Raw genomic sequence first — 21,667 nt, forward strand, 5'->3', positions numbered from 1 at the left:
TCCCCTCATCTTCTTGCCTGCTGAGAACAGAGCCTTAGAAAATGAGCTAGGTTTGGAGGAAGAGTAGAAAACCTAGATTCAGTGTTACAAAACACTGGAAGGGCTTCTGTAAATGTCAATCCTAGGAGACTGTTGCCTTTTCTTTCTGGGAAGTGAAGCTATACAAACTCCAGATTTATCAATTATGTACTAACTAAATCTGTCAGGACAGTCACATCCCTAGACGGTGCTGTTATTCAGCTACACAGAATTGTCTGGCCCCTTTCCAGGTCCCAGCGATTAATCTTTTGCCAGTGGCATGAGATTTAAGGTCAAATCATCCATGTGATTTCCCCAAAGCTTCAAAGGTTCTCAAGATCAGCAGCTATAGAAAATCTAAGAAATTAGATGAATGGCATTAAAGCTTAGACAAGAGTTGCTTACACCTGACTTTCGAAAGGTGAACATACACTGTGTTGCACTGGGGTCATAACCAATTACAACTCTGCTGCTGGCTTCATGTGACATTGGGCAAGTCACTTACTTTTCCTATGCCTCTGATTTCCTATCTGTGAAATGGAAAATCATAACCCCTCACCTTTCCCACTTCCTAGCTTTGCAAAAAGAATAAGCAATAGGTCCTGCATGGTGCTTTGTTGCTCCTTAGAGAACAAAGTAATGAATGCATTTCTATAGGCACTGTATTTATTGGACTTCTGGAAATGGGCTTAGTCATGCAAAGCAAATCAAGGTCTTTGAGAAGCCTGGGAGTTATTTTAGAAGTTAATTATTACTGTACTTTCTTCGGGTGCCAGGGTCTATGCTGCACATTATTCATTCCCAAACAACTCTGAGAAAGTTACTATTATACTTCATTTTGTAGGTGAAGAAACTGAGGCTCAGAAAGTTTAGGTAATTTGTCTGATGTCACCCAGCAAATCACAGGGTTCCAGTGCAAAGGAGTCTGCTTGACTCCAAATTCTACATGCTCTCCAACATGAAGACCTTCTGCTGTTGGCTTCTTGCTATTATTTCAGAGTTGCTTTATTAACCTCCAACTCTTTATCCTCAAATGAACCTAAACACTCAGGTACATGCTGTAATGCCAAGCTAATTCCCCAAAACTTTGGTCTCTTCCAAATTGTCATTTTAAATAGAAGACCCTAAGGATACAGGTACATGTGGCAGGCTGCCTGAGCGCAGCAGCTTCACTGTCCTGGCTGATGGCCCCCCAACTGTTGCCCGCTCTGTGGGGTGCTTCAAGCGGTCGGCTGTGGGGTAACCTATTCTTTGCAGTCATCTGGAAAGCAAGTATTTGCTGAGTTCCTCTAGGGGCAACTGCATAGTTTGCACTGGAGAGAGGATTCTTTTCCTTTTCTTTTCTTGGCAGGCTCTAGCATACCCTGTGATTGGCCACTAGTTGCCATGTTTTTTGTCCTCTAATTTGGACAAAGGAGGGGAAAAATAAATTCTCCTTTGTAAGGATTCGGCTGGCTAAGTGAACCGGGAGCTACTCCAATAATGTGCTCAGAAAGTATGTGCAAAGCCCATCCTGCACAGAGCAAACTGCAAAATCCCAGGCCTGCGAGACAAAACCAGACTTTGTGTGAGCGAGTCAGATTCAGCAGTTTCCTCAAAGACAACAGAGACAGAGGTTGACAGAGTCCATTCTAAAGGCTAAAGTCTGCCTGCTTGGATGTCTTGGACTTTCAGATCCACACAGTGGTATGGTCACTCAAAGTGATTTTGCAAACTCTTATTAAAGTTAATTCTTAATTATGCACTTGATAGGTGATCTAAGGCCCCCTTCTGCGCACTTCCTCCTTTTCTCTTTTCAGTGCTAAGTAGAAGTGAAGTTTTGATTATCTATTCTCCTGCATTATCTATGTGGCCTACTGCTTGCCTCTGTTTGCATGCGAAATCACGAGTAGACTTTGTCAAAACATTTCTTTCAATTGGAGCACTGGCTAGCTGACTTGTAAAAGTGTGCCTTTAATCACAAAAGAGATAAGGCAATGAGATAGGAGTGGATAGACGTGACGATTGCCATAAGGCTGACTGAAAATCACTCATTTCATCACCACTACCACCACCACTACCATCACCACAACTGTTACATTGTGATATTTAGGATTCACAATGCTCTTTCCAATAGTGTCTTATTTCATCCCAGCATGAGTACTAGAATGAAAGCAGAGCTATAACATTCTCCCCGTTCCCCCATCCCCCCATTTTACTGTGAAGGAAACTTGGGTTTAGAGAGTTCAGGTGCTTTGTCCAAGGTTGCATAGCCGGTGACCCCAGTTTTGTGTTTCCAATTCTAGTGTTCATCCCTCTACGGTCCTTCATCAGTGATGTGCTCTGACTTCCAATATCTCCCTGATGAAGCAATACCCAGTCTGCATGTTTTGAAAAACACCATCCTCAAATTTCTCAGTCAAGCAATTTCTATAACATTTCATATTTTAATAATATTCTTCTTCAAAATTTATTCCACTAACTAAACTATGTGACATGGAAAAGAGTTTTAAGATACATGTCTATTGTAACCCCACTAATTTGTAAACTCCTGGAGGGTAGCTTATGTCCTATTTCCTTACCACCACTTATTGAGAGTTTACTTTGTGTGAAGTACAATGCCAAACACTCCACAGCCATCATATCCCTTAATCCAAAACAACAAACCTGTGAGCTAGGTATTACAGTTATTCCCGTTAGAGTAATTGAATTTGAATCCAGACCTATCTGATTCCAAAGCCTATGCTTAGGCTTCCCAGACTCCCTCTCAAACATTCTTAGATGCGTTCATGCCTCACTAGTCCCCGTCACCGCAATCACTCAAGAATATTTTGCTGAAATAAAAGAACAGGTCAATTCTGTTTCATGTGGTGGGATACATTTGACACAGTTATCTCTATAAAGGAAGAAAAACAAATGAAGAGCTGTCAGGGGTGGGGGTGGGTATAGTGTGCATGCATGGAGGGGTGTTGGTATAAAAGACAATGTTTGAAAGAAGGAGAGTTCATGCCTTGTACAGAGTTATAAGAAGAGGGGCTGAGAGCAGCTCACAGTACAGATCAGGCTGGCACCTGACAGAGGCAGGACATGAGGGGTTAACCCCGAGAAGGAGAGACGAGGAAAGGGCTCCTTACCCTGGAACTGGCCACCATCTGGGCACTGGTACGATCCTGAATCTTGCATACTAGATAGTTCCATATTATATCATATTTCCAAAGCCATACTGCTCGGGAGAGCGTAAGAGCCTGGCTTTCCCTCATGCCAAGATTAAGAGAATCCCTGAGGTTTTAATGATGGGGGAGAAAAGCATAGACTTTCAGGATCTATCAGTTGAGCGTGAGTTTCTAATCAAGGCCTCCTACATACCCCCAAACAGTTTTCATAGGAAGAACAAAGAGTGAAGCCTGAGCTGTAACCTCATGCAAATGCCAAAACCACTTGAACAGTAGTTGGTTTATTTTCAAGTGCTTTATAAATTGATTGTATGGTAACCAACTGCAGTGACTATTTTGAAATTCAATTTAGTTGTCAAGATTGCCTCGAATGGTCTATTTCCAGTCTTTTTTTTTTGCCTCGTTTAACATGTCTTTTAGAAATAGGCAGGATTCTACAATTGAAATTCAGTCTGAATCTTCAGGATAGAGAGTAGTCAATTACCTGACAACAAAAGAGAGAGCAGGGAAACCCACTGAGGAATTGTGTACCCTCTGACTTCACAGCATGCTTTTCTTTATTAATTATTAAATTATGATTCTTTCTTGGTCAATCAACTCAGAGCTGTAAATGCTCACATGAATCAATGTGCCGTACCCCAGGTGAAGTTTAGTTGAATTGAAGGCAGGAAGCAATCCTGCAGTGGTCACCTTCCAATCAAGTAATTATTTACTACACTGCCATCTGTCTTTATTTTTCTAAGCCACTCCATCAGACACAGCAGAATCCTCGCGCTCTGAGATGGTCATAAATCGTGCAGTACTTCCACGGAACACTTGACCGCAATATATTGCGAATCACGTCTCATCACCTTATTTCCTACCAGTACAATTTGGACTCTGTGTTGTAGTTGGCAACTTGCTAAATACCCCTGGGAAGTGAGCAGTATGAAATACTGCATTTTTTTGTGTGTTGTCAGGCAATAAATTAACTTCTTAAGAGAAACTATCAGCCATCAGTATTGGATGAGTTGCTGCAGTATACAAGTTATAATGCTATGAGCATCAATCTTATTTACATAAAAAATTATTCTCCTCACATAAGCCTGTGACACAGTATAGAAATAATTGTCATTAGCTGGTAAATTACCTATAAAGTTGATTTCTATTCACTGCTTTATTAACTACAGTATATGAGCACTCTGAATTGCTAATGTTTCCTTTAAATTATAATCTGTGATGACACCGTGGTGTTGGTGCTGGAAAAGCTATGATGATAATTATTAACATATTGTAATGCAATACTTAAGATTTATCAGGCTCTTATTAAGCTCTGTATTACAGTATAATACAATGAAATGCAAGCTTATTTCTTCCAATTCAAAATCTAATATGAGGGTTGTGGCATAAATTACATAAACTTCAAAACAATGCATAGAAATGTGGGGTAAAGTTAATTTCTATCATTATGCCGCTGTTTTTCTACAGGTTCATGTATTTGTGTAATGTTGTTTTGGTTTACTCTGGATAATTGGTACTTATAATTATTTTATTAGCATCCTACTGCATTTTTCCTTCCTTGACTAAGAAGCAAAAATATTTCAAACATCAAAGTTGATACAAATCAGATAATTCCCTTGGGAAATTAAAAGGGGATGCAGTTCACTGCCAGGATTCTTTCAGAAATATACAGAATTTGCTGGCTGTATTGCTTTATAGAACTAAATTGACAGGGCACTTTGGCAGATGGAGCAGTGAGGGGTGGGAGCTGTATCACATCTTTCAGCCTGAAGAGATCAACATACAAAGCAAATGTGTAATTTAATACAAATTATAGTTTGCATTCTTATTTTTTAGATGGAAGACAGGACAACTCAAAAGGCAGAAAAATCAAACTAAAATGTAGAAGTTAACAAACCAGGTCTCTTAATATTAGGTTCTTGTGATTGTCCTCAGCGTCATGTTTATCTTACCATAGTCAAAAAGCCCCTATGCTGGGTTTTTTAAGGAATAGATAGAAATGGCTTTGTTTCATTCCTATCTCTCTGATTTCACCACTGCTTCTCATTATGTAAGTCATTTTCTCTAGTTCTCCTCTTTTAAAAGGTAGAATAGAGGCTTCAGATAGACACAGGTTTGAATCTTAGCTCTACCAATTACTGGTGCTGTGAATCTTAGTTAAGCCTCAATTTTATTAGCTGTAAAATGGGGACAATGATAGTATTTGCCTGATAGGGGAGTTGGGGTGATAACTATTATAATATGTGTGAACATGAAGCATAACACATGGCATATAGGAAGTGCTCGAAAGTGTTAGCTATGAGTGCTATTAATGCATTACATTCTATTAGGAAGGAATATAAATTAATCATGAGTACCACATAGAATTAGTATATCTGACCTGAAGATGTAAAAGGTCCATGAAAAAGAAAAGAGACATAGAAAGGAAGGCTGCAGGCATGAAAGATAACCTTAACACAGCAGTTTTACACAGAATGGATTCTACTCTGAGTTTTATTTTTTAAAGTTCTTCATGCAGAATTATAGACTATGCATATCAGATAGTGATTCTCCATCTTATACAAATGCTTGAGTTCTAATTTCTTCTTCTTTTTCCTGCTCTCTTGCAACAAAAGAATTGTTACATCATAAAATTCACCTGATTCACTCATGGTCCCTTCTGTTAGGATGAGACAGAGGTGAAATGGCCAAAAAAAAAAAAAAAAAAAAAGACTCTGAACCCATCAGCCACTTGCATTCTCAAATCTCTTGTAGGGTTTTCCTTTCTGTGAACCTACCCAGCAAAACCCTGATCCTCTCAACCCCAGAGATCAAATGTCACTGGAGAAAAAGCGGACAGCTAGCAAAATTACTCCACCTTCACCGAGAGAATTGAGAATATTGTGAATGATCTTCCTCAGTTTACCACTCCTGCAAATCCACATAACTCTTCATCAATCCTCACTTCTTTAATTCCAATTTTAGAAGATGGAGCAGTTTTCTTCTGTGTCACGCCAACTCTTCCATCCATGTCCTTCCTTTGATCTTCCCGTTCCTCCAAGATCTTATTCCATGGCCATCTCTTTCTTTATCCTTGTCTTCACTCTCTCCTGCTCTCTAGAACCCATTTCTTTTTTCACCTGGAAACAAACACTTCTCCTATTCTAAGGTCTATAGTAGACCTCCTCAACCTTATTCCTCTCCTTAGCTCCTGGTGGTGGGCCATATCCGCATTCTCTGCTTCATCATCTCACATCCTCTCCCTAACCCACTGCACTCTGGATTCTGTCAACACCGCTCTACAGACATTGTTAAGATTATCTGTGCCATGTCAGTTATATTTCATTTGCAATTTACTGGTGCTTTTGCTGTATTTGACTCTGCCGATGGTTCACATTCTGAGCACTCTGTTCCCATGACCTCCATGACAACACAGACCCCTGGTGCCTTTTTGTCTCTGGCCACTCCTTCCTCAGTCTTCCTTTGGGACCTTTGTCTTGTGCCTTAGGGCTCTCAACTCTTACACACGTTTTGGGTTGTATTTTCCAGCATCACAGTTTCAATTTTCACCTTAATTATGGTGTTCCTTGTATTCGTTTGGTTGAGCTGCCATGATATATACCGTATATATGGGCAGAACACAACCGAAATTAATTTTCTCACAGTTCTAGAAAATAACACTAAGGTCAAGGTGTTGGCCGGGTTGGTTCATTCTGTGGCCTCTCTCTCTGGTTTGCAGATGGCCATCTTTTCCTTTTGACTTCATGTGATCTTTCCTGTGTGTTTGTCAGTGTCCTAATCTCTCTTCCTGAGGACTCCATTCATATGGGATTAGGACCCAACCCAGGGGTCTCATTTTACCTTATCTATTTGATTAAAGACGCTGTCTCCAAATATAGCCACATTGTGAGGTTAGGACTTAACAACATGCCAATTCTGGGGGTATATAATTTGATCCAAAACATCTATATCAACATCTCCAGTTCAGTTTGTCCTTTAAGTCTAGGACTATCTACCTGCCTATTGGACATTTCCAGTAGGATTTCCTATAGGACATTGTTTACAACTGAACCAGACATCTCTTCATTATACCTACTACTCTTCCTCTTGTGGGTCCCATTTCCACTAATAGCACCACCGTTCTCTGTCAGCCAAGGAATCAAGGAATCTTTTTCCTCTTGTTCCTCTCTCCTATCCCACACATCCTATCAAACCCAAAAGTCTGCTTTTTATACCTCCAAAGTACACTGTCCTTTTCTCTCCATCCCCTGAGAGAGGCTGCTCTAGTCCAAGCTGTCACCTGATCACTTTGATTATGAAAATCTTTTTGATTTATATTTCTGTCTCTGGTCTAGTCCTCTTCAAGTCCATCCTCCATGTAACTGAAAGAGTATGAGATCTAAAACTCAAATTTCACCATATTATTCCCTCCCTTCAAATCTCTTCAGCGGTTCCTCATTGTCCATAGAATGTGGTCCATGCTTTTTAATAAGGCAAATGAGCCTTTTGAAATGAGGATCTTTTATCAGCAGCCTTGTATGTCACTATGATCTGCTTCAGTAATACAAATGTGCTTTCAGGTGTCCATATACCTCACTCCTCCACAGTCCCATATCTTTGCTAATGCTCTCTTCTTTGCCAAGAATGCTGTTGCTCAAATTCTCTTTTTTCTCTCTCCAACCATTACCTAGTTAGCTCCTACTTGGCCAGGAAGCCTTCCCTGGAATTAAGTGCCCCTTTTTCCTTTTCCATAGTACCCTATTAATATAGCTATTATCACACTAATAGTGCACCCGTTTCCATTACATGGCTATGAATCCTTGACAATACAGACGCTTAGTAGTCTTAGTCTACCCAGCACTGCAATATATACCATACCTGGTACACAAGAGGTTACCCCCAAATATCCTTCTGTTTTAGTATCATCTTGTCAGTGCACTCCATTGTGAAGTTCAGCTAAAGAGGTGAGTCAAGGATTAGTGACCTATCCTAGTGTTTTGCTGACTCTTTAGATGTGTCCTTCACTTTATACACAAGAGGGTATGTTTATACTCTAAGACTTAACAAGGAGTTTATGGAATCCTCTACAGGGAAAAAGCAGAATCACTAATCTGAATTAGTGCTTCTGTCTCTGACTTAGATTAGTGATTCACAGCATGATACATTCAGGCTCATTTCCATATTAGCTACAAACCAGATCACAGACTCTTAAACAAAATACATGGTTTTCCAAGGAAATAATTAATCTTCATTTTTGAAACATCTTGCAAAAATTAATTTGGCAGTTTACTTCACCAAATATATTTATTTTTAGTGATACTGGGTTTGTGGTTTTGTGATGAGAAGTCTGATAACTGCCCTGAATTATTCTATATTTCTGGTTAGCAAGACAAACACCACTTATATTAACAATGAGAAAAACACAGGGAAAGGGTACATCTCGTGTCAGGGCAAGAACGTTGTCCTGCCAAGAGCTCCGTTGTTAGCACGTTTTGTCTGTTTTGGGTTCTGCACTATCCCCTTGCACCTAGAACAATGCCAGGCAGGGGTAGGTGCTCAATGAATATCTGGTTGTTGAATAAAGAAAGTACATACCTTGCACCTGAAGAACCTGGGAGATGTCAAACCCTTGGCTGATTCTGACTATGACAACACCAATCTCAAAATCAAATGCATCACTGAAAGCAGAAACAAAATAGTGATTTAAATGACTCAATCCTCAAGATTTGGACTCATACTAAACTTCTAGGGTTTTAATGTAATTAAGCTACCAAAATTTACTTTTGAACATAGTCAAGAGTTAATGCTTTTTCTGTTTGCTTGTTTTCCCTTTATGCCTTTTAAAAATGTATTCCAAGGAAAGGTAACTAACTCTTATTCAAACAATACTATCAACTAGAATTTTAAGATTAGAACTTTGATTATTTAAAATATTTGATTCTTTTCTAATGTAAACAAAACAATCACTGTACACAAGTCTCAAGGCCACAAACCCTTTGAAATTATCAGCCAAACCGCTTACCCATTGAGGGGGAATCCTACAACATTTTTGACAGCAAGTTACCAGTTAAAAATGTCTCCAGTTCCTCTAAGAAACTTTCATTATTGATTTTAGAGAGACCATTTGAAGTAACACTTTTTCAAGCCAACCCTATCCTGTTGAAGTTGGCTGTTGTATCTTCTCTAAACCCAACCCAATGGAATTAGACTATCTAGAGGGGAAAGAAATACTAGCTCTTCTATCTCCATTCTTATAAAATACATTTTCCCTGCCCTTAAATATCAGGCAAACCAATTGGTACTTTGAGTTCATTTGAAATATTCTCCCTGGGAGTTCCTTTGTTCAATCTTTTATGGATCTGAAGCCCAAAGAGACTTTTCATTTGGTCACCCTTTCCCAGAAACTATAGAGATATGCAAAAAAAAGTCTCTTGCCAAAGTAAACCTGAATTTTCAAATAGCAATATAAATAAGTTCTGTATAGTAAGAATATCCATTCAAAATTTGAACCATAAGTGAACTTCACTTAAAATAATAGATCCATTCTAGCAAAAGTTCCACAAAGTAATATCCTGATCAATCTTATTTCTAAGTGTCCTTGATTATAAAAAGTAGACAGTGTGTTCCACAAAAGGTATCTGAATTCTGTGTTAAGCAAAATTATCCAGGACCAGGATATTAGTATAATGACAAAGGTCCTTAAAAGTAAAATTTGGAAGCAGAGGATGAGGTCAGAGCAATGTGGTGGGAGAAGGACTTGACCATTAAAAGCTGTAAAGATGGAGACAGAGGCCATGAGCAGTGGGACGCCTCTAGAACCTAGAAAAGGCAAGGCTAGGAATTCTCTCCTAGAACCTCCAGAAGGGAAAACAGTCTGGGGGTTGGTGTAAGACTTGTTTTGTTTTAACTGAAGTATAGTTGATTTACTATGTTGTGTTAGTTTTCAGTGTATAGCAAAGTGATTCAGTTATATGTAGATATTCTTTTCCATTATAGTTTATTACAGGATATTGAATATAGTTTCCTGTGCTATGCAGTGGGACCATATTATTTATTTTATATATAGTAGTTTGTGCCTACTAATACCAAGCTCCTAATTTATCTCTCCCTTACCTCCTTTCTCTTTGGTAACCTTAAGTTTATTTTCTAAGTCTGTGAGCCTGTCTGTTTTGTAAATATGTTCATTTGTATCATTTTATATTCCACATATAACTGATATCATGTGGTATTTTTCTTTCTCTTTCAGACAGTCAGACTTTTAACCTACACTTTTGTAAGCTAACACATTTGTGTTGTTTTAAGCCACTAACTTTGAGGTCATTTGTTATGACAGCCCATGAAAACGAATAAAAGTCTAATTAGAATTAAATCATACTTATGAATATTATGAAATTTAAAATCTTTTACTTAAAGAAAATGGTATTAATAAAATATTGTACTATTGTATTAATACCCCTTTTGTTAATAATAATACTGTGCTTTAAGTCATTAAAAAAAAACAAAATGAAAAAGTTAGAGAAATACAAAATGGATATCTGATTATCTTCCTTTTGTGTTGACTCCATTTGCTGTAGAAATAAAATCATTTAACTTGATCAAGCCAGCTAAGTTTTATACTAGTACAAATTTGATCCACCTTAACACTAACTTTTATTACCGATGATTAATTTGTATAAAAGCCAGGAGTCTCCCCAGCTTAATTTTTGGTTCTTTGAAATTTTAGGATATTTCAGATGGTAGGGAGGTTGGAAGATGAACTCAGATAATATTATATCACTAATGGGCTCTTTGACCGAAGATTCGCTTATTTTTTCCTTTTTACTCCACCCGTCTTTCTTCCTAAGATGAGGATGAAACTTTACTGAAGAATCAGGATAACAGAGTGTGGATCTAGTCCATTTCTAAGAATGTCTGGCCAGCAGCTAATTGTGATTTTAAATATATGAAAAAGCTGTTTGCTAAGCCTGGCAAAATTCTGTCCCTGATCACCTGGTTTAGCCCTAAACTTAGAGTACCAGTCGGAGCCAGATAGCTGCACACGGCATCTAGATGTCACATGTTTAGGGAACACAGTTCAGAAGGATGCATTTAATACATGAGTTCCCCATGTTAGGAGGACTGTTAAATGATTGTTTGGTCAGTAATCCATATAATTTCAGAAGATGAAAATTATTTTCTTGTATTTCTTTTTAATAGAACTAATATGGGAATGTTTCGTTGTGTTCCCTAAATCTCCCCCAAATAATGGTAAATGTGATACTCATTCTAGCAGGAGCCGGAAGACAAAGCCTGGTATAAGAAACACTGGGTATATACCTGCTTTGAAGGGGTGAGGAATTTTTTCCTCTGTATTATGGAATCGTAAGTGCAGTCAGACCTCTTGGCATGTTCTCTACCCTGTGGTATGAAATCAGACAGAGGAAATATTCCACTTTCTGAGCTATTGACACAAAAGATGGCTGTTAGGCCTAGCTAATATCACCCTCCTTGAGACAAAGCTGGTTAAGTATTTTCAAGTCTGGAAGAGAGGCTCAATTTTTTAGAATTGTCACTGAGGACACCCTGAGTTGCTCTCTGTGTATAGTATTTGTCTTCTCTTACTTAAAAGAAGGAACCAAGCCAGATAATACTTTCGGTATACATGTGGTTTTGAAGGTGGCATGGCATTGTGATCGTTAGTTTAAACTTTGAACTTGATTGGTCTTGGGTCAGAATTCCAGCTCTGTCTCTTGTAAAACTTGTCATTTTCTGCCTTTTAGTTAATTTTTAATGTCTATGTCTCTACTCATAAAATCAGAACAGTATTAGTCCTTACTTCAAAGGCTTCTTGTGAGAATTAAGTGGGATAATTCACGTTAAGGACATTAGCCTGGTGCCAACTAGTCTTTTAAGGATTAGCATTATTATCCCTATCCCATGACTTCTTCCATTTTTAGATGTTAGATATCACATGCATTTTAAACTCACTTTTTGTCCGTAAACTAACATTGTTACCTGTCAAAGGCACCTGCCATGTGGATCCTTGTATCACAACGGGGGAGGTGAGGCTCAAGGTAAGATCACTGAATTGAGCACATCAGCCAACCTAAGATTCCAACTGTTTTGAAAAAACAATTCCTTCCTTACCTAGTTGTCCTTGCCTTTTAATTTTGTAAATAAGTTTTAAGATTGTAACTCTTTATATTTACCTTTTTCTCTGACGCCGAATTTTCCCTACCCCTCCTCCTCTGAAGACACGATTCCCTCAGGTTTTAATACTGGCAGTGTTTTTCCACTTTGCTAAAGAATTCAGAGCACCAGGGGAATGTCGTCTTCTCAGGCAATTCATTCTGTACAACAGTGTCAGTTATGTACTGCCCTGGTTAGTGCCTTACAAACAAGAGCACGTCTTGAAAGCCATCACTTACTGTATGATTCCCACATAGTTTTCGATCTCTGTCAGGGGAGCCTTCCTCCAGTTTTTTTTGTATCCAATCACCAGAGTGTTTGGTTTCATTCGTCCTAAGCCCGAGGCCTAAACAGAGGAGATAAACACATGGGCAACTATTACCAGACCAGGAAGCTACCTCTGCAAATGAAAAATAATGTCCAAAAGAGCACTGAAGTAATGTTCTGAAGATTAGATTACATTTTAGTGCATGTCCTTCATGCCCGTACCCAAGCATAAAATAGAAAGATTAGTTCTAAATCATCTCAGCCATAAATGGATTTTAGATGACAGAAATGTAGCTTTTCTAAATTAGCAGTCATTTGCATTTCTTCTGATACACTCATTAAAATGGTTCAATAATTTAAAATCAAGTGAGGGTTGGCTTAACTGTTGGCATGCGTGCTGTAACTTGGTGGTTCAAAGCTCATTTCCACCTGCTATATCCATAATGTCATTAGCAATAAAATCCATGTTTGGAAAATTCCTATATAGAAGAACCACTGAAACTTCTACTTATATTATTTATTGAAGAATAACTGAGCTATGTTTCCAGAATCTAATCCTCTTACATGACAGTATCATTAATAGCCATCTTCCATACCAGAAGTTTCATTCCCCCCATTAGGTGACAGGATATGGCTTCCAGCTAATTAAATTTAATCGGGCAATATTACTGAGCACCTATTCATTGCAAAGTGCTATGTTAGGTGCTGTGAGAGAGTAGTGAGACACATTCTTTGGCCTGAAGGAGTTTCGAGTAAGATTGAGGTGACAGATACATACAAATAATTATTATTAATGTGCAAATGCAGTAAGAAATCATATGGAAGTGTAAGGGAAAACATTTTGAATGGTATCTTGGGAGAGCTGACGTTTGTTTTGGATCTGGCAGTTTCGTTAGATGTTGCCAAGTAAAAGTAAGAGGAACAGCAGAAGTGAAGGAAGGATATTCTGGGTCATGGGAATAGTGACACAGGTGACAAAAGTGGGACATTGAAGTGACAGTAGCAAGTGTAAAAAAGATAGGTATTGATAGAGGGTTCCTGAAATAAGCTTTGCCTCCACCTCATTTTGTGTGTTGTCCTTAGAAATGTACAGGTAGCCGAATAGCTCCTTAGAGCTGTCATCTGACCCTTGGCAGATACACGGCAGTATGGATGTAGTGTTTTCCATGACTACGATTTGAGGATGTGGCCGTTCATATCATAATTTTTTAGATGCAAAGAAGGTTTTATTCAAAATGGTATAGTTGTCAGTGCTTCCCTTTAATACTGTTCTGTCCTGCCCTTTTTGACATGACCTCTCTTACTCCCATTCTTCTCTGAAGAAATTCATGTCAAGGTTTTTTTTTTTTTTTTTTTACAATTTCTTCTGGATTAATAGGTGAATTGTTTTACATGCCAATGTCTTCCCTCTTCATGTTCTTATTCTGTATTTGTTGTCTCATTCCTAGTTGAGATTCTTATTATTTTACTAACCTTCCATGATAATTTTACATTAAATGTGTAACCTTCCCAACCCATTTAACCAAAGAACTACTGAAAAATAACTTGCTACTGAAAGGAAAATCAGCATCTTGCAATGACATCTATTTCCATGATTTATCAAATTAGTAACAGAGGCTCGTTGGTATTCAGAAGAAGGTAATAGGTTTTTCAGAAATGGTTTCTCTACATGTAAAGCTACTTTGTTCTTTGGGGATACTAGAGACAGGAATGCATCAAAAACTCTTATTCTCCCAAATATTACAATTTAATCCATGTGTTTTCTTTCCGGCCTGCATAAGCCATCAGCATTAGCTGGATGCAATCCTGAATTTTGACACTCCTGTAGATGGCAATTCTGAAAGCTAAATATATCATTTAGTATATGTACAATAAGGTTTTTCCAACAATATTGAAGTCCAAAGTATTAGAAAACCAAGCCCTACAATTTCTGAGGTTCTCCTGGATTGTTTTAGAATTCTCTGGCACCTTAAATTTAGAAAATCAGGACTAGGGAAAGATTCCATATATTATAAAAGGAGAGGAGAAAAAGAAAGAATCAGGGAGAAAAGATGGAAGAACTGTGAGCTTTAGTGTTAAACCACAGAGATTATTACATTTTACTTAACATTCTGGAAATAATTAAGGAGGAGTGGGAGATTTTATGCCCAGATCACCAGACATTTATTTAGTCCAGTCTTGCAGCTGCTCTCACACCATTTGCAAAAGAAAAAAGGAAAAGAATGCCTGACTTGAGCCTTGCTATATGCAGTATGAGATGTAAAAATAGTTTGAAGTTTTAATAGGAGCTTGAATGTTGTCAACTATCAGAACAAATTTGCATTTCAATAAGTATGAGACAGAATATATGCTGCTGGCCAAAGGCAACCTCATTTTCCATTTCCAGCGTATCACTCATAGTTCACTGTAATAGAACCTCTCTGCTTCTGTTTTAGCTTTGCCTATCCCCAGGAATTCAAAATGAATTCCTTAACCATCTGTATTGATTTCTGATGCTAGTCTGCCTAACTGCAGCAGTTCCGGAGCAGTTCCATTTGGGAGCTTCATTACAATGGAGTGCTAATTGTCTTTTGCCTCTGTACTCATTCTCTCGATGCCAGCCTTACCTGAAGGAGACTTCGGACACCATCCCTGAAACAATCTGCTGCCACTGCTGCATAAAATGCCTTGATTTTGTTCTTTATAAGCCAGGCCTGCTTTTTTGCCATGCCACTGTTCATCTCTTTAACACACAGCTTGCGCGGTCCCTGTATGACACAATGAAATATTGGTTAGAAGCCCTGCTATTATACATCACACTGCTGTTATTTTCTAAAGGACAAAAATAGCCAGCAATGCTGTGTTGGGTTAAGAAATGGGAAAGAGGGGAAAACACCTCACTAAACAGGCTTCACAGACATTCAACCTTCTGGAAAGAACTTGGGCTGCTCACATTACTCACTTTCCGTGCAGAATGTCTAGATGTAGTAGCACCTGCTTAGTTAACTGCCTCATGTCAAATGAAAGAAAGAGCTGATGGCACATGAGAAAAAATACAGAAAATGTGATTGACGAGGTTCAGGATAAATACACCATCAACGTTTGACTCAATAGCAAGAGCCGGGGACTTCCTTGGTGATCCAGTGGCTAAGATTCTGCCTTCCAATGCAGGGGGCAGGCTCAGTCCCTCATTGGGAAACTTAAGATCCCACATGCTGTGCGGTATGACCAATTTTTTTTTTTTTTTTTAAATAGCAAGACCCACATTTATGAATACCAAGGAAGCCTCAGCTAGAGCCCAGTTTCAAGAAACATGACAGCACTCTTGGGAGCCAAAATGTGGTGAGTTGCAAATCCTGGCAGGAACAATTACATCTTGATAATTCTATCAGGCCCATTCTTTGTTTTTTTATGTGGTGAAGACACCGTTGTATCACTTTTCTCTGTGTGATATTGACATCGTGTGTGGTCAGTCACTAGAGTCATGTCTGACTTTTTGTACCCTGTGGACTGTAGCCCACCAGGCTCCTCTGTCCATGGGAATTCTCCAGACAAGAATACTGGGATGGGTTGCCATGCCCTCCTTCAGAGGATCTTCCTGCCCCAGGAATCAAACCCGCATCTCTTAGGTCTCCTGCATTGGCAGGCAGGTTCTTTACCTTTAGCGCCACCTGGGAAGCCCAATGTAGACATATTCCTATTCACATTAACATTTGCCATTACTCAACAAAGTTAGTGAAAATAGATGTTCACATACCTATGGCACAGGAAGAACAGAAGAGATTAAGAGAGAAGGAGGCAGGTGTTGTGGTGGTAGAAGAAGCATTTTAAAATTTTAAGATCTGAGTTCTGGAAACTCATTTTAATTAAAGTTTCTGTTGTTTCTCCTTCCTTAGAGGTTCAAGCTAATTTTATTCTTTGCATGTTTCAAATCAACCCCAAGAGTATTTCTGATTATCTACCAGGTGCCTGACAAGGGTACAAATCTACTATTTTCCTGAAAAATTCTTTCAGTTGATGGAAATATTTTATTGAATTGTTTTAGATTTCTTACTAACCACCTCAGATCTTGGTAAAACGCACTAAATAGAACTGAACCAGGGCTGAAGATTCTGCATTTCTAACAAACTCCCAGATGACACTGATGCTGCTGGTCCTCAGACCATTCTTGGAGTCATAGTCTTAGAAGGTCTTGGATTAGAGAGAAAAGGCTGGCTATGTATGAAAAAGATACCAGGTTTTTGATCAGATAGAACTGGGTTCATTTGGCCACTCTGGAGGTAATTAATGATGTCTGAGCTTTGATACATTATTCCAGAAACAGGGATCAAATAGCTATTCTGCAAGGTCATTTCAAATAGTCATGATAAAGTATCTGGAATGATGTCTGGAATGTAGTAAGTGCTCATCCAAAGTTGACTTTTATTATATTAAATAAGTGCTCACAATCTCAGTTAAGTCCCATACCTCAGTTCACCAGTGTTCTACAATACAGCTGAAAGAGGGCTGAACTGAGAGCAGAGTGTATGGCTCAGATCTGGCTCTGAAACTGACGAGCCGATTCCCTAGGCGTGCCATTTGTTTTCTCTGGATTTGGGCTCTACACTGGTGGCTCAGACAGTAAAGAATCTGCCTGTGATGCAGGAGACCCGAGTTCAATCCTGCATCTCTATGGGATTGTCCCAGCCCAGTGGGACGATCCCCTGGAGAAGGGAATGGCTACCCACTTCAGTATTCTTGCCTGGAGGATTTCATGGACAGAGGAACCTGGCAGGGGATTGTCCATGGGGTTGCAAAGAGTTAGACACGACTGAATGACTAACACTTTCACTTTATTTTCACTTTTATAAGAATAAGAAAATTGTCTAGGCTATCACTGTTCAGTATGATTAGCCCTTATCCACATGTTGCTACTGGGTGTTTGAAATCTGGCTGGTCCACATAAAGATGTACTGGAAATGTAAAACATTCACTGGATTTTGAAACCTTAGTATGAAAAAAAAAAAGGAATGTAAAATGTCTCATTAATGTTTTTATATACATTGAATGTTGAAATAATAATCTGGATGCCTTGCATTTACCTGTTTCTTTTTACTTTTCTTGATTGGCTACTAGAAATTTTTAAATTACATTTATGGCACATATTACATTTCTATTATATAACACTAGATGTAATTTGTGGTCACTTCCATTTTAGTATTCTATTTAAATTGTATCAGATTCTTTTTGTACTTATTTTCACTAGAATGCTTTCTAGAACATAACAACTTATCAAAGCAGTTTGGATAACTTACTTTACAATTAAATAATAAGAACCTCCAATGAAGATGGAGAAGGTACAGAGGAAGGATAGTTATTAAACCAGAAGATCTAGCCTGAGCAAAGATATGTCATTATAAATCAAATTTTGCTCAGGATTCTGTCAATGCATTTCAACCACTAGTCCTTCTTGGGCATTCTAGACATTGGTAATTGCAAAAGAAAGAAGAAATATTTTCTTCAGGGAAGCTGAATGGTAACAATAACCATGAGATAGAAGAATAACCAACAACTAGGCAAGGTATCAGACCATCAGCATATTGAGTTGTACCACAATGACTTTGAACCTCTAAGGAAACTGGCATTTATTTAAATAAATATAGCCTAATGTATATCTAGTAGTAATACAAAAATCCAGATTAAACATTAATTGTGACAGAGAGATTTACTTTAATGCCTAAATTTTCTGTATTGAGAGTTATAAAAATATTTCATGCAGAGACTATCTTTGCTAAAAGCAATTATGATATCCTTGTAGCATACTTATTAATGTAAGGCAAGGCTATAATACAAACATAGTATGGGAAAAGTGAACTAACAAAAAGGGAAGACATGTTGGAATTTAATTTTTCAACATTCAAATACATCAATAGTCACAAAAATGGATTTTATCACCCAATTAAAATATTATAGAGATTAGCTCAGTTAGGAGTCAAAATATGAGTATATAAGTTAATTCAGGATTTGAACAAAGAAGCTGTAAAAATTTTGTATATATTATGACTTTGTCATTGATAGAGAAACGGGTAAAGAATTCTAATTATTTAGTCTGGAGGATAAATTCATGTGACACTACTTCAAATAGATGTATATTATGAAAAAGAATTTGCATAGGATTTCCTATATTATTGGGGTCAAATACAGGAATTTGGGTCAAATGCAGTGTTCTTTCCAACTCTTATATTTTAAAACATCAAGGGTCTTATTGCTCTGTCTTTGCTTTCATTGCCTCTCTGGTTGGAACTATGGGAAAGAAAAGTTTTCCTTTTCTGATTTGGTGGATATTTTAACTCGTCATGATCCTAGTGCCCACTTATAGGTCACTTCATCCTCCCTGTATTTTGTCATGTCATTGTTTTATTAATATCGTAACAAAGACTCAATGACTAATAAAGAATAAGTGCATCTAAAAAAAGCTTTTTTCCTTTTGATGGAGGTGAAAGTTGAGATTAAAAGGATAATGATAGAAGAAAAAATGGGAATTTTAGTTTTCCATGGTTATCTATGCTTGAACTGCCCTCCATAAGCCACAGAGTTGAAAGTTGGTTATCTTCCTTTGACAAAAGAAAAGATTCGTTGAATTCAAAGAGAGTTTTAGGTTTTATTAAGATACTTTGTAAATTTTATGAAAAAAAAGAGAAAGGTTAACGGTGAAATCTTGTTAAAAGGGGATCTACATAAGGAAGTTGGTCCAATGTTATTCCTTTCCTTCTTTACAGTGAGAAGAGAGAACAGGACAATCAGGTTTAAAGAATATAATGAGTAGGCAAACATTAGTCAAAATAGATCTACATCTTGTACACATAGGTGAAATGACTAGAAGAACACCAATCAAAATCAGATAATATTGCCTTTTCGGAGGGAGAAAGCCATAGGGCTGAGTGGCTATAAAGGGGACTTTAGCTTAATCTGTAATGGTTTATTTCATTTAAAAAGTGAGTGGAAGCATCTAAGAAAAATGTTAACTGTTGTTAGAGAAGTAGAATATGGGTGTTGTTTTACTGACTATAGTTTCATCATATGAAGTTGCCAGTGTTCAATGACTTTCAACACACAAAAAAGTAAATTTCATGTGATTTAACCTAATATTTTTCTTAGTGCTTCAAAATGAAAACTAGAAGCAATCTTTAAAAAAAATCTTTATTTTTCAGCCAATACACGACAGTGTACTTAATTAAAGATGCCAGTAAACTTGAAAGCCTTTTGCAGTTTTAACAGAAACAAAATGTATAAAAGAGGTAAATGTTGCATTTTTGGCAATGATGACTTTATCTGATGAGCATGTTAAATCCCAGAACAATTGGATCACCTTTCCATCTTTAATGTATATTTTTTATTTTCTTTAGTTAAAAAAAAAAAAAAACTGCCTTTAAATGTAAAACTGAGAAGTATGTGAGTGACAGCTATGCCTAGAAACAGTATACCTTCTCACATAATGAGCTGTGTGATTTTTAAAACTGAACGTAGTGTACTCTGAAAATTGATAGTGGTGGTGATTTAGTCGCTAAGGAGTGTTCAGCTCTTGTGACCCCAGAGACTGTAGCCCACCAGGCTCCTCTGTCCATGGGATTTCCCAGGCAAGAACACTGGAGTGGTTTGCCATTTCCTTCTCCAGGGAATCTTCCTGACCCAAGGATTGAACTCACATCGTCTGCATTGCAGGCAGATTCATGCTGAGACACCAAAAGGGCTCAATAGTTGTGGCACATGGACTTAGTCGCTCTGCTTTTCCATTTTTCAGGGATCAAAACCATGTCTCCTGGGCTTGGCAGGCAGATTCTTTTACCACTGAGCCACCAGGGAAGCCCCACTCAGAGAATTAAGGGTACATGAATCCAAACTAAGCCATCTGCAATGATTACTATCTCTCCAGCTACTACAAATAAGTGAGGAAACTGACTGACAAAGAAAGGCAGTGTTTTTTTTAATGCCATTGTACATACTGTACAATTAGTAGAAATCACAACCCTTGACTTCATATTTGCCTGTTGCTGAACGCACTGAGATGTCTATGCTCAGAAACATGAGGTGATGCTCAAAGGTGGAATCCTACCCCTAGTCTTCGTGTGGTGAAAGGAGTGAAGCACATAAGAAAAAGAAAATCTCACTTATTGAATAGAAAGCCTCCTGGGATATATCACTAACTTACTATAAGGTAATTCAAAGGAGAAAAATAGACATTATTTTAAGTAACAAAGCCAGATTCCTTAAAAAATATCCCCCAGTTTGTCCTGATGAAGGGTCCCTCTTCTGAAATCTTTAAGTTTCATAGAAAAAGGCAAGAGATAGGCAGAAGCTATGATGGGTGAGTGGAACATTAGTTGAATAGTTGGAAGGCTACAGTGTGGACTTGGGACCCAGCAAAAGTATAATTCTTAATTTCAATTTCAGCAGTTTTGAGGGCTACAACATCTAGTCCCTTTAAAAATGCCTGTCTGCAGGATATGGCAGCTGAGGGGCATGTGTTTTCCCCTACCCACCAACAACAAATGCCTGTGAGCTCTGAGTCTGCCCCTTACTTGGAGGAGCAGATGGCAAGTAACTGGAGGTCAGCAGAGGGATGGAGCGCAGAGCCTGCTGCCCTGTGACTAGCTGGGAGGGAGTGCGCATCTAACTGTTCTATCCTGATCAAGTTGCTGGATAACTGGAAGTCCAAGATCCACTGTTTGGACCTCATTTTGCTAAGAGAGGGTGTTTTAGGTTTCTATTGAGGGGGGTATGTTTTCAGAATGAAAATGCCAACAACTGTATATCAAAAATATCCCATAATAATAATACCAACAATAACAAATAAAATTAATTGAGCATTTACTGTTTGACAGACTCTGAGCTGAATGCTAGAAAGCTCATCTTCTGGAGTTCTCATGACCCTGTAACAAACACAGGTGCTGTCATCATCATTATTATTCCCATTTTATACCTGAGAAAATGGAAGCATAGGGAGATTAAATCGTGTGCCCAAGGGAATCCCAGATAATAGGTGGCAAAACAGTGATTTAGAACTTAACTGAGTGTCTCAAAAGTCCATGAGCATGAGCTTTCTAGAGTTAAAATTTAAACTGTTA

General features: G+C 38.1%; 1 protein-coding gene and 1 long non-coding RNA gene across 5 annotated transcripts in view; one reads left to right on the forward strand and one right to left on the reverse strand.

The window, feature by feature from the left end:
• Positions 1-21,667, forward strand: part of LOC110126042 (uncharacterized) — a 98,925-nt gene that overhangs the window by 46,690 nt on the left and 30,568 nt on the right. For both annotated transcript variants that reach the window (XR_011488304.1, XR_011488305.1), the window contains exon 4: positions 15,819-15,905. This is a non-coding gene — a long non-coding RNA (uncharacterized lncRNA). The remainder of the gene's footprint in view (positions 1-15,818; positions 15,906-21,667) is intronic.
• SLC12A1 (solute carrier family 12 member 1) overlaps positions 1-21,667 on the reverse strand; it is an 88,346-nt gene that overhangs the window by 18,743 nt on the left and 47,936 nt on the right. For all 3 annotated transcript variants that reach the window (XM_020875482.2, XM_020875480.2, XM_070469332.1), the window contains exons 17-19: positions 15,191-15,331; positions 12,557-12,663; positions 8,745-8,827 (exon numbers count right to left, since the gene is read on the reverse strand). In XM_020875482.2, coding sequence (XP_020731141.2) covers positions 8,745-8,827; positions 12,557-12,663; positions 15,191-15,331 — 331 coding nt within the window. The remainder of the gene's footprint in view (positions 1-8,744; positions 8,828-12,556; positions 12,664-15,190; positions 15,332-21,667) is intronic.

The sequence above is a fragment of the Odocoileus virginianus genome, chromosome 6 (assembly GCF_023699985.2).
Source record: "Odocoileus virginianus isolate 20LAN1187 ecotype Illinois chromosome 6, Ovbor_1.2, whole genome shotgun sequence".
Lineage (NCBI taxonomy): Eukaryota > Metazoa > Chordata > Mammalia > Artiodactyla > Cervidae > Odocoileus > Odocoileus virginianus.